General features: G+C 35.4%; 1 protein-coding gene across 2 annotated transcripts; it reads left to right on the top strand.

Moving 5' to 3' along the window:
• Positions 1-3,685: 3,685 nt before the first annotated feature.
• On the top strand, positions 3,686-6,866 carry LOC148854179 (transcription factor MTB1-like). Of its 2 annotated transcripts, XM_088982285.1 has the most exons (3): positions 3,686-3,831; positions 3,969-6,451; positions 6,551-6,866. In XM_088982285.1, the coding sequence occupies exon 2, from the start codon at positions 4,309-4,311 to the stop codon at positions 6,184-6,186; it is 1,878 nt and encodes a 625-aa protein (XP_088838411.1). In that variant the 5' UTR covers positions 3,686-3,831; positions 3,969-4,308; the 3' UTR covers positions 6,187-6,451; positions 6,551-6,866. The 2 variants fall into 2 exon arrangements, with proteins under 2 accessions (XP_088838411.1, XP_088838410.1); XM_088982284.1 differs by having other exon boundaries at positions 3,689-6,451.
• The last annotated feature ends 6,882 nt before the right edge of the window (positions 6,867-13,748 follow it).

Below are 13,748 nucleotides of genomic sequence, written 5' to 3'. Positions count from 1 at the left end.
GATACCTCCGAGCTCAAGACCTCGCCTTGCTCAACACTTCGCATCACCTTCTGGGCACCAAAACCAAACAATTCGTACCATGCCTGACACTAAGGAAGTCCATGCCCGAGGGTGCCGCACCTGACTGACTTGGGATCTGACGTTTGGCGACAGCACTCTAAACGGCCACCTGCCACCGCCACTGACACCACCATCTCCAGTTAGAAAGACGGTTAGGCAGTGACGGTTCTGTCTCAGCAGAAAGGACGGCGGCCGAATTGACAAGCACAAGGGTAATCATACCCGACCTGACAAGGGCCTCGGGGCGAGTGCACGAAATGATTATAAGAGCCCCCTGCCCCCCGACAAACGATCCAATGACAAGGGCCTCGGGGCGAGTGCACTGATTCGACCTGCCATAACCCGATCCAGTGCCATATATATAATTTATCTTTCTATATCTTTTTATATTTGTTTTGAAATAATTTTATATGAAAAGTATACCTTTAAATTTATATTTTAAGTTTGTTATATATCTTTGTAATTCTTATATTTTTATTACAGATCTAATTGTAATTTGGCTTATAAGCCCAATAAAAAAAACCTTAAATCCCTAGAGAATGAACAAGTAGACATGTTCATGGGCCAGGCCAGGCCAAATTTTCACCTTTTGTCAACATAAAATATTCAGGCCCGAGCCACCTGTGTAATCCCAACTTATAAAATGAATCAAAAAAATCAACCAAATGAAATGATTTCAGATATGAATTCGAAACTAAAATTATTTCAGATATAAAATCAATCGAATAAAATGATTTTTTATTTAAATTCAAACTAAAATGATATCAGATATAAAATGAATCAAATGAAAATATTTCATATATAAATTTTGAACTGAAAGGAATTCATATATAAAATGAATAAAAAAAATCAAACAAATGAAATGATTTTAGATATAAAATGAATAAAAAAATCAACCAAATGAAATGAATAAAATGATTTCTAATATAAAATGAAATGATTTTATAGAATGAACAAAAAAATTCGAACTAAAGGCTCAGTTTAGAAAGAGTATAGATACAAATATGTATAGTGCAAATACATAGAAAATAATACAAAATATAAGGTTTTGTATTCTATATATTTGTATTTGTACTCCTTCCAAACTGAGCCAAAATGATTTCAAAGGGGTTGGTGAACTGGAGGAGTGGAGAGAGAGAGAGAGAGAGAGAGAGAGAGAGAGAGAGAGCTAATGGAGTTTTCTGCCACTAGTTCTTTTACAAAAGCACTTATACGAAGTACTTTTATAAAAGTACTTTTATAAAAGTACTTTTATTAAAGCACTTTTACAAAAGTGATTTTTCAATGCCAAAAGGGTATATTTTGTAATTTTTAGATTTTCTTCATTTTAATATATATTTTTGTAAATTTTTATATGTTTTTATATATAAAATTTGATACTTCATTCGATTTGAATTGGACCCAATCTAGTCCATTTACATTTTAATGGATTCGATTGGATTTGGTTTGTATTAGATTTGGACTGGATTTGGTTCAGTCAAAATTCAAAATTTCATTACATAATGGTCCGTATTAGTCGATACATATTGTATACTTGAGGTTCCGATACGGGGTTTGTACCATTCCTTTTCATCATACCAGAAGCATATCGTGCTATCAATCTATTTCATTGCTTTATCGGCTGATATGCTATTGATATGGTAGCATATCAGACGATACAATGCGATTTTACTATTGCTAAAAAAAAAAAAAAAAAAACTTCATTCAAAAGAGAGCTTCTAAACCCATTTCAGAAGCCCTCTTTCTTCCCTAAACCCTCTAGAAACCTTCATACCATTCCTAGAGATTGAAATCTAGCCAAAATCCACCAAAACATCTACAAATTTGTAAGATCCAACAAGTTTTTCAAGATTGTTAAAAAATGAGTGAAAATATGTATGTTTTTTCAATTTTTTTTTTACAATCCCAGCCAATGCTTTTGTGTGTGTGTGTGTGTGTGTGCTTTTTTTTTTTTTTTAATTTGGATGCTTAGAAACATTTTCGTGTATGTTGATATGCTATTCTTGTGCAAAAAGTCCCACCTATTTTGCTCCTATATGTAGATCTTTGTGAATATTTGAAAAGAAATCTGAAAGAAATGAAACTTTTAGGTTTTGTCTTGTGATCTACCTCTAAAAATTGAGTATGTTGTAGAGCTAAGACTAACATCAATATATTGAAATTTCATGTAAAAAATTAATTTGTTTTTAGTAATATTTAAAACAATTAAAAAGATTTTTTAGTAATATTTAAAAATGTTTAAAAAATACAAAATAAAAAGGCATTGAAATATTTCACATGATAATCTATAATTTGAATGTGAATATAATTGTCGCCTTAAAAATATGAAAACAATTATTATTTGTTTAATTGGATATTTATATTAGGTAATAATTGAAAAAATTTTAATTTTTTTAATTTCATAATAACAATTGAAAATTAGTTTACTAACACCTTAACACTTAAAATTGGATAATTTATATAATAATTGAATTTTTATGTGATTCATGTAAAGTTGTTAACATCATATTGGCATTCAAATGTGAAATTTATAAATTATAATAGATTTTAAATTTGAAGTTGGAACTTGGAAGATTGGAGCTGAATTAAGTACTTTATTAGATAGTATGTTTTTATACCTGTTTGTTGATTATAATATATTTTTTCATAAAACCCATTAAAACACGTGTTTTTTCATGTATAAATAGCTCATTTAAGTCTTATATTTAGTGATATTGATGTTTATTTATGATTTATTAGAGTATTTATAGCATTTCCTTGTGTTTTCATGCCTATATTTTCATCCATATCCATGCATATCCAAAGCGTATCCCGATACATCTCTTATATTTGCCTTTCCAATACACATAATGTTTTCGATACTTTGAATCTTGGGTCGAGTCCATTTGTAAGTGGGCTAACATTGGACTGGATAGGGTTGGACCAAATCTAATACAATTGACACCTCTACATTTGTGAACCAATATGGGGGCCTTTTTGCACTATACATATTTGCATTTGTATCATAAACAAACACACCTTTAGTTGAGGTGATCATATTACTATTTTTAGATGGAAAAACAAATAATTCTTAATAAAAGGTCAATTTTTTTTATAAATATGAAATGTCCATTAAATAAATAGATTGTAGACTATAAAAAGTGTTTTAGTAAAATGAAAACTATAGGATAAGTTTAAATAAATTTGTAAAAGTAAGAAGGATGTTCTAGTAAATGACCCTAATTTAATTTAATAATTTTATTTATGCATAATATTGAATTCCTAATTTATCTTTTCATAGGTTGAATTCTATGTGATCATGAGTAACCGGCTAAAGTAAAGTCTCCTCGTTTAGGCTCAGCTCATATTGCAAGTTGCAAATTTGCAACAAAACACGAACTCCGGTGAGCAGTGACAAAACAAAAAATGTCATCTTTTATAATAAATAATCAAAATAACAAAATAATATAATAAAAAAATTTCTATAAAAGAAGCTAAAAAATCCAATCGTCGATCTTGTCCTATTGGCCTGATCGATTACCTCCGACTCCTCCGATTTCAATTCTCGAAACTAATCATAGTTACTTTTTAACTCTACCATGGTTTGAGTAAGGGTTTTTATTTTGGGACCGTACGATAGACATAGGGTGCTCTCTCTCCTCCTCCTCCTCCCCTTTCTCTCTCCCTCTCTCCTGCCGTTTACTGGTAGACCACTTTTTCCTGTCGAACGCCCACACTCTATAAGGTTGTTGGCGGGCTGGAACCGAAAGTAATCTTGTCTATGTGTTGCGGGTATTATTCTCTGTTACTTCATTGCCGGGAAATTTATGGCAATACAAAACGTTTCAAGCATTTTGAATCTCGGTGGAGAAACTGGTTTGTATATTCTTCGAATTCCTAACTGACAGAGGTTTTCATTTTATTTGTAGTTTTCTGTATTGTGGGTCTGGCCCGGTAAATCGACTTGACAGCTCGTGAGATCTGAAACTTAATAAACCCGAATTGGCCATGATAAGGGATAAATGGAGAAACATGGGGGGTCATGCTGGTTTCTTTTAATTTCTATGTTGTTGTTGAATATGTTGAGCGTGGGATCTGGGTCTGGTGTTGTAGGTGATTGGTAGATTTCTCGGGGGTGGTTTTCTAGAAATTTTTCATTTTGAGCATCGGGTTTTGGTTGGTGCAGCTTTTAAATTTTAAGGTTTGTGTTATTCTTGTTGGTTTTTCTTCTCTTTTCGGGCTGGGGCACTGGCGAGGTGGCTGTTGGGGATGGGAGTAGAGACTGGACTAGGACTGGGTGGTGGGTTTTGGAACGATGAGGATAAGGCCACGATTGTGGCAGTTCTGGGTTCTCGGGCGTTCGACTATTTGACGAGGAGCACTGTGTCTTCCGACGGTCTGATGACGGCTGTTGGTAATGACGCGGATTTGCAAAACAAGCTTTCGGAACTCGTCGACGGCCCAAATGCTTCAAATTTTACCTGGAATTACGCAATCTTTTGGCAGATTTCCAGTTCGAAGACTGGGGAGTTGATTTTGGGTTGGGGAGATGGATATTGCCGAGAGCCCAAGGAAGGTGAAGAGTCCGAAGTTACCCATGATCTCAGCCTCCGGTTTGATGACGAAACTCAGCAGAAGATGAGGAAGAGGGTTCTGCAGAAACTTCAAACTGTCTTCGGTGGTCCCGATGAGGAAAGCTATGCATTCGGCTTGGACAGGGTTACAGACACGGAGATGTTCTTCCTTGCTTCTATGTATTTCTTCTTTCCTCAGGGTGAAGGGGCCCCTGGTAAGGCGTTTGGATCAGGGAAGCACCTGTGGATTTCGGATGCTCTGAAATCACCTTTTGATTACTGCGTCCGGTCGTTCCTTGCGAGGGCTGCTGGGATCCAGACTATCGTTCTTGTCCCCACGGATACTGGGGTGGCCGAATTGGGTTCAGTGAGATCCATTCCCGAGAATTTGGAGGTATTGCAAACGATAAAGTTCATGTTCTCAACGTCTGCATCCTTACCTTTCCAGGTCAAACCGCTAGCAGCCGCACCAGTATTGAACGAGAAGAAAGATAATGGTGTCATTGCATCGGGCTTTGGTTCGGGGGCACGAACAGATGATTTCCCAAAGATTTTTGGTCAGGATCTGAACCCAAGTCGCTCTCAGCTCAGTGAAAAGCCTATTGTTGCGAAGGTGGAGGAGAGGCCCTGGGAAGCCTACGCAAATGGGAATGGGCTTCCATTTCAAAACAGCCGGAAGGGTCTTCATGCTGTTGGGTCTTCATGGTTTCATGGTGTAAAACAAGGGGCAACTGCCGAAGTTATCAGCTCTCAAAATACCGGAAACAATCAACAAAAGCTTGGCAACACAGCTTTGATGATTAGTAATGATGTTGATCCTGCCCATCGATCATTGGGCCACTGTAATGGGGTAAGGGAGGACTCTCGGTTGTGCCAATTTCAGGCTCAGAAGCAGGCACCAAGACAGATTGATTTCTCAGGGGCAACTTCAAGGACCTCAGTGATTGCTCGGCAAAGTACCATAGAATCAGAGCACTCAGATGTTGAGGCATCATGCAAGGAAGACCGTTTGGGCCCAGTAGATGAGAAAAGACCCAGGAAAAGGGGCAGGAAACCTGCAAATGGAAGAGAAGAGCCCCTTAACCATGTTGAGGCTGAGCGGCAGCGTCGAGAGAAGCTTAACCAACGATTCTATGCATTAAGAGCCGTTGTGCCCAACATCTCCAAGATGGACAAGGCTTCCTTGCTAGGAGATGCCATAACCTACATCACTGAACTCCAGAAGAAGCTCAAGGACTTGGAATCAGAGAAAGAGAAGTTTGGAAACCAGTCTAGAGACACTGTGGCTTCAGAAGCAAATTCTTCTGGACAAAATAGTAAGAGAGGTCTGGACATTGATATTCAATCATTCCATGATGAGGTTATCGTAAGGGCAAGCTGCCCTTTGGATATTCATCCTGTATCAAGAGTTATCAATGCATTCAAAGAGGCAGAGATCACTGTGGTCGAATCAAAGATCTCTGCAGGCAATGATACCGTTTTCCACACATTCGTGGCTAAGTCTCAAGGATCTGAGCAGCTTACGAAGGACAAGTTGGTAACTGCATTTTCTCGTGAACCCAGCACCTTATAGCCATTTCCACGAGTTGGGTAGTATTGGATGCAACCTCACATAGTTCTTAGATCAAGTTTTGGAATGGAGAGCCCATTTGAATTTTGAAAGCTTTATGGAGGTTTTGTCATACAAGCGGGGGCGGGGGGGGGGGGTCTATGTCAACTGAGGTGCTAATCAGTAGAACATTACTACCTAGATTGACTGACTAGTGCAACAGTGTCTTTGGGTTTATAAGTATGGGTCTTTTGCCAACTCAGAGCAATCCTTGCAAGTCAATAAATCAGTAAGTTTACAAACTTTTGAACATCTTTACTTGGTTCTTGGTTTGAATATATCTAGTTCATTGCACTCTATTAATATTTCTAACTTCTGTGTTTCCCAGGTGCTTCATTTCAACTGATAGCAGTTTCAAACTTCACTAGTATGGAATTCCAAAGTCAAGGAAGGTTTGGAAAATTTATGGATTTTATTAATTCAATCTTTCATTGAAGCTCTTTGGATTCTTGGAAATGTCATAACCACAGAAGCATCTGGAGCTGTAGTGGTACTCTTGGATTTTCTAAGACATTTGTTCTCCTGTGGTGAGCGTCAGAAAGTTATAACATAAGTTTGTAAATCTGTTGAGAAAGTATAGATGGATTGTACATAAATATGTGATGAATCTACTAATGCTCCAATGGATTTTTTATAACTCCAAATGATTCTTTGTTAAGGCCCCTTGCCACTCCTTTCAGACTCTAATTCTCTAAGATTTTCCTATTCTTAAAATAACTTTGTCATTTTCTTTTGCTTGCTTTATGTTGATAGTCCAGTCCCCTGCATTTTCTTCTCACTATAATTTAACCCAGAAATCTGAAAATTGTATCATTGTTAAACCTTACTGTATTTTTTTCATATATGTGTTATTTAATCTATTGAAACCTGACCCTAGAATTTCCATTTCAAGGATCAATTGCAATGAAAGAGAGCAAAAATTCAGAAAGGGGGAGGGGACACATAATTGATTGGTAAAGGAAAGAAAATAAAGGCTCTTTACTACATTTTAAGCAAATGGTTAATCCACACAATTTCTGTGTGGATTCCTTAAGATGATCTCTGCCTATATATATGCTTTCTTAGTCATAATGGATTCCTCTAATTTTTTGTTATTTGTAGGGAAAATATGGGCATATCTAAAATTGAGCTTGCAATTGGGGAATGTGGATCAAAATCTTTGTAAAAATTTTCCTTTGAAGTGAACTTAGGCAGTGGTGCCCACTAGGTCCTCATTGTATTTAACCTATGGCTAGCTATTTATAAATTGACTTTAGACTTCCAATGGACTTTCCTACCGATTTTTGTTATTGTCAAGGAAACCTCCATAAAAGTAAAGGTTTTTTTTTCTGGTTATTTTCCTTTGAATTTTACTTTTGTACAAGGTACATTTCTCTTTTATTTTTCTTTTTGTAATTATTTAATTAATCATTTATCCATTTGTGTTTCCAGCATCATGATTTTAGAGAGGTATGTTTCTTATCTTATCATAATAATAGGGAGAAAGAATATAAAGAAACGTTTTTTTATTGATAAAATGTTAAAGTACTAAAAATGAGGTTAATGCTAGATTTAGGATTTAATAGGCATAACTCTAAAAATAAGGAAAGTTAGTTCAGAGAGTTTTCTGCACAAACCTTGGCTTGGGAAATTGAAATTGTGCCTTTTGAGTTTTCCCTTATTTATATTTATAGACATTTCTCTACATTTTGTATGTGTAATGGGATTATTCAGCATTGACTCCCGGATTGAATAAATCATTTTTTTCTTGTATAAGATTTTTCAACATGGTTCTCTGATTGGTACTCATCATTTTGTCCTTGGATGATAATTTAATTCATGTCATTATCATTTTCATTTATTGGGTTGTAAGCCATACTTGATGGCCGCTGGAGCCCTTTTCTCAAAGAATTTATTTTGCTTGCATTGTAGGTGATTGTTAACATTTCATTTTTTATCAATTAGTATTGCTATGTATTTTTTATCACTAGCATATTATTTTATTAGTATTGAGAGAGGAATAACCTGCATCACTTGTAGTGCTATGGCTGTAGCAAATGTTGGTTTTGTGCCCAAATAAGTACACACATATTGAGCTTTCTTTGTTTGTTTCCTTTCTTTTTACTAGCTTATGTCAACCAATTATTCGATTATTCAAACAATATACATGCCAGACATCTTCATTTTAAGCACAATGGCTATAAATTTCAACTGATTTAACGAAACTGATGCAGAAGTTACAGGATAGTAATTTTTCCCTTCTCTGCTTTTGAAACTGTGACAAAAAGATCAGTAAACCCCACTCACTGGCATAGGAATTAATGGTTGTACATTCAGCAATTTGCCTATTTTAGGTACAGCCTTTATGGCTTGTTAAAGCCAGTTAATCACCCCCACCCAAAAGAGAAGAAAAATGCCCGCAGTCACATTTTTTTGGGTGTTTTCTTGTTGGTTTCATTTTTTTAACGTTTTTTTACTATCATTTAGAAGGTAGACATTTTAGCTTGTAGCATAGAGGTGCATTACGGTCCATGTCTCAGTTCTGTTCTTCATTTGAAAATGATCAAGTTTATGTTAAAAAACATGCTGTGGTTCCATCTTGGACGCTGGAACTCCAATATAATAGTCCAACATCTGGCTGCATTTGGTGAATCCCTGTTGTTTTAGCTGCATCTGCTGCAATCCTAATTTAACCATGGTCCTAGTTTCTATGGGATGGCAGGTGGATCCTCAGGTAAATTTATCTGAGCCAAAGAAACATCTTGGCCTGTTTGTTGCACGAAATTGTGGCCTTAGAAGGAATCGAGATTTACTGAAGTGAATTGGCTTGTGCGTGAGTAAAATAACATATTTTCTATGGATTTCTTGGCTAATTGTTGCCGTGCCTGTTATTAAAGGTAGGAATTTCTTTTTCTTTATTTCTTGCTTCTACTTTAATTAGTGGGCATGCTTCCAAAAACAGTAACAATACATTCAAAAGCGGTAAAGAAAATGTAATTGATCGTTTACATGGAAAAAACCCAAATGCTATTATCTTTTCTCAGTGTCTTTGAAGCTTGCTGGGGCTTCTATTTATGTAATGACAGCTGAACCGTGGAAAGTCAACTGAAGCTTGCTGGGTTATACATGCTCCTCTCCAAATGCAATGTTTCCAATATGGTTCAGACTTGTTGAATCCAATCAGTGAACTGTCGATTGACTTGATTGTAGACATTTTCGTCAAGACATTGACATTCAAATGTTCCTGTAACTCAACCCTTTTTGTTGGACTGAGATTGACATATGACTATTGGGTATCGTAGATCTATAAGATGCATTTACGTGTTTTGTATGAGCCACGTTTAGCCTAATTTGATTGATAAATAAATCCACTGCCTTTCTTTTCTTTGTTTGACATGTTTGGTGGGGCTCGCCAGCCATAACCCTAATATATGAGATGGGTCGGTTGGGTTGAGCTAATTTCCGGCGGATCAAGTGGACTTCGATGTTGGATATGGTCGCAGATTTTAATCCTCAATCGTCGTATTATTGGATTTAAAAGCTGGATTAAAAATGTTCTCATGTGTCAATTGACCATGGATTAGATTAAGAGTTTGATTGTTTAGTCTGTGTAGAATTAGAATTAGGAATAGGTTTCTTATCGGTATACGATTTAGGCCGTTTATTTTTCTAGGTTGCCCGAAAATCATCTTTTGAAGCTCATATACATGTTTCAACTAAAGAAGGTATCCCGTAGGCAGCAAGAGAGGGCTTACGTATAACCTCTAAATAAAGCAGATTGAAAATGAATCAAAACATATATTAAGTTATGGCTTCAGGTATGCATTTTTTTTTTTAATTGCTTTTTGCTTAGACTTGTTGATTATGGATTATAAAGTGTTGGAAGAATAATCATTTGCACCAGTGTAAATGCAAGGGAGTGCAAATAGGTTGAGTGTAAATTCTGATTTACTTTTGCTTTAGGTTTTACTATTTTAGATGTTTGTTGTGAGAAGTAAAATTAAATGATCCCCACTTTATATGAAAGAGAATGGAGCTAGGAGGGTTATTTGTTTAGGAGTATGGTAGGAATCCAATTGATGTGGTCTCCACTTTATAGGAGAGAATTGACGGAGGAAAGTGGTGTAAAATTTCATCTCAAAAACTGGTGTGAAATTGTGCACTGTCAACGAGTGCAAATGAGACAACGTCAAATGTTTGATCGGGCAAGAGTGCAAACCATGGTTACAAAACAAATGGATGCAAAATTTGTATTTGGTTTAGATTTAAACTGCAGAAAATAGAGCCTAAAGCTCAGTTTGGACTTTGGAAGGAGTACAAATGTAAATATATACAATGCAAAACCTTGTATTTTGTATGTATTTGTACTGTATATATTTATATTTATATTTGTATTCTTTCCAAAAATTGTTTTAAAACATGATTTGCTCCCACTCGGTAGATTAAGCTTGTTGTTTTGGCTTTGTTTGTTGGCAATGTAAATATAAATTAAATAAAATTTTGCACTTGATTCAGTTGTGTTAATTTTGCATCCATTTTTTGTCTCATTTGTACTCATTGGCAATGGAAAAACTGGTGCAAAGTTTACATCACCTTTGTCCTACTCAATTCTCTCTCATACGAGCTCCTTCCTCACTCCCAAACAAATAACCTTACCACCATTCTCTTCCATATAAGGTGAGGACCACATAATTTTACTTCTCGCAAACAAATAAAAACAGTTAGATCTAAATCAAAAGTAAACCAGAATGAATATACACTCAACTTATTTACACTTATATTTACGGCAATGGAAATGAAATTTACACGGCATCCAAGTTGAGTCTTAGTTGCAAGTAAATTTGCTCTCAAGATATAACAAAAATGAAAAACTACAATTAACAAACTTAAAAGCTGTCTGGACAAACATTCCACAAGAAGAAAACGACACGACTTTTTATTGTCTTTTAACAGCACTATTTTAGCTGTTTCTTTTTGATAGTAAAGTAAATTAAATGATAACGCTTTATTGCATCCGGGCGATTACTGTAGATGATTAATGATTGAAAGTAGTAACATGTACATCAATCAAAAATTAAAGTCTCTAGTTTTTGGTAACTGGTAAGTTATTTCTAGTGTTTGGTTTGAAGGAAAGAGTAGGGAAAGGAAGGAAAAGTTAAAAAAAGTCTTTACAAACTTTGTATAAATTTCCTTACTTTTTCCTTCAAACCAAACATAGCCTTATGGTTTTTAATTCTACCGCTGCCATGCTGACAAGATTTTGTTTTGTTTCAAAAATGAGCTTACCACATTGCTTCTCTTTAAAAGCATGAAACAGAAAAAAAGAAAGAATAATTTGTCCTTGTGAAGGGGAGAGACTCTTTTTGGCACGTGCCCGTAGAATTAATCTGGTAAGTCACGTGGTGGCTTTTGAACCCACTACAAAAGAAAGGGGCTTAGCTTAGCACCTATGCTATGGGCTCTAGTCCGGGTCCAGGCCTGAAATATTTATTTCGTTATTTGTACAAATTATAATATTAATATAAAATAAGACTTGGTAGTTGGTATTATATTTAAAATAAATGTACTAAGAACCGGGCTAGAAATCATAATAAAAGGATTATTATTTTTGCGAGTATACGCACAATGCACCGACAAGATCTATAATACATAATGTAATGTTGATATATATTTAAGTTGAGCTGACGTTAATTCCATCGCCCCAAGCCAAAGTTATATTTATTTTGCTCTCCCGGCCTCCTTCCCCTTCCTCCTCTACTCATCTCTCTTCACATTTACAGCGGCGTATAAGAATTTGTTTGGAGACATGAATAAAGTAAGTTTAATTAATTAATAAAAAAAAAGGAGAAAGGATTAGGAGACATGGTCGCAGATACGGTTGGCAAATATTAAAAGGTGTGATGTGACGATGATGCGTACGTGGTGTTTGTTTAACTGTTTTTTAGCTTGGTTGGCAAAGTTGTTGCATGATACGTGGCAAGTGAGTTGGGGGCTTAGAATGGTTTTCTTGTGTCTATTTTATGCTTTGTAACAGGACAACCATTCATGGGTTCGCAAAACAAAACCTTTCCTTTCCTTCTTGTGTGTAGTGTGTATTGAAAGAGAGAGAGAGAGAGAAATCCTTCACTTACCCAATAGGGGTAATTCAATTGGTATGTTAGCTGATTCATTTTGGTGGTAGAGATAGGGATTCAAACCCTGCTACCACCAAATTTGGAGAGGAGGGGGTTACAATTGTAGTGTTGTGCTAATCAATGGCCTGTATGGGGATTCGGGCATATCACCAAATACCAAACATAAACATTTGTGATATGTTTTATCATAAAATATTAACATTTGTTCTAATTATTAAGGGTTTTTTTTTTCGGATTTTGGGAGGGGAGAAATTTGATTAATGGGATTTTCGTTCTCATTGACTAAGAATCTCAAGTTCTATTTTTAAATTTATGTGGGGATTAGAAAATGTTTATTTCTTGAATAAGTGGTACCTATCTCTTATGTGGATAAATAACTTTCCCACCTGTTGGAAAAATTGCCAACACTTGAATAGAACAAAAATATCCTTTTTAATAATAAATTTTTATGCTTAAAATGAACATAACCTTATTTACTTATAAAACAAAAGAACATGAATAAATACACCTACCCACCAACTTAACAAAAAAGCGAAGGCCTAAAATGCATGCAATACCTTACCAACTGAACTCAAGTTCATGCAAAACCCCATTTAACCTTAATAAGATTATTCCCACCCTTTGATTTCATGTAAAATTAATGAATTAATAATTTTTTTTAGTGTAAACATTGACTACGTACTATTTATTTAAACGATATGGATTATTTAAGGTGACAACTGACATAGCAGCAGCGTTTGTTTTAGAAAACGTACAAAACCATTCACATCGGCCAACGCCCCCTAAGTTTGATAATTAAAAGTGGGAAGATTAGACTAATTCATGATTCAATCAAGGAGTCTCAATCACATCATGTAATTTAAAAGGAATCTTAGGTAGAGGCCATAGCTGCCTTATTTTATTATCAGGTGATGTTGAACCATCAACAACTGACACAATTTGGATTTAGATTCACACATAATGCATCACTAGTCCACACGATCAATCCATCCATATCACAACTCATGATTTAAACGTGAAACGGGAGGATCACTCAGGAGTCAGGAGTGACTAGTGACGTGACAGAGCGAGTGAGCAAAGTCTTCATCTCCCATGGCTAATTGCTGTGTACACAAATACTGATTCAGACGTCAACCGAACCATTTTTTTCTTAATTATTCTTACTTTTATGTCTAATTTAAATTAAGGGTCCGTTTGATTTACAATTGGATTTGAAATTAAAAAAAGAAAAGGAAAAACTTTGGAATGGAAAGGATATACTCCCATAATAATCTGTTGGTTCAGAGAGATTAAAATGAAAAAGGGATTTCGTTGCCAAGGGAGGGGGAGGGATTTCATTCCCAAAAGGAAAATGGAATGAAATAGTTGAAATCGAAATGGCCATCAAGCCCTAATTAAAGTACATCTCGAAGT

This window comes from Nelumbo lutea, chromosome 4, assembly GCF_056320005.1.
Source record: "Nelumbo lutea isolate HS-2025 chromosome 4, American lotus-T2T, whole genome shotgun sequence".
NCBI classification, from domain to species: domain Eukaryota; kingdom Viridiplantae; phylum Streptophyta; class Magnoliopsida; order Proteales; family Nelumbonaceae; genus Nelumbo; species Nelumbo lutea.
The sequence above is the reverse complement of the archived record's forward strand: the minus strand, read 5'-3'. Positions and strand labels throughout refer to the sequence as shown.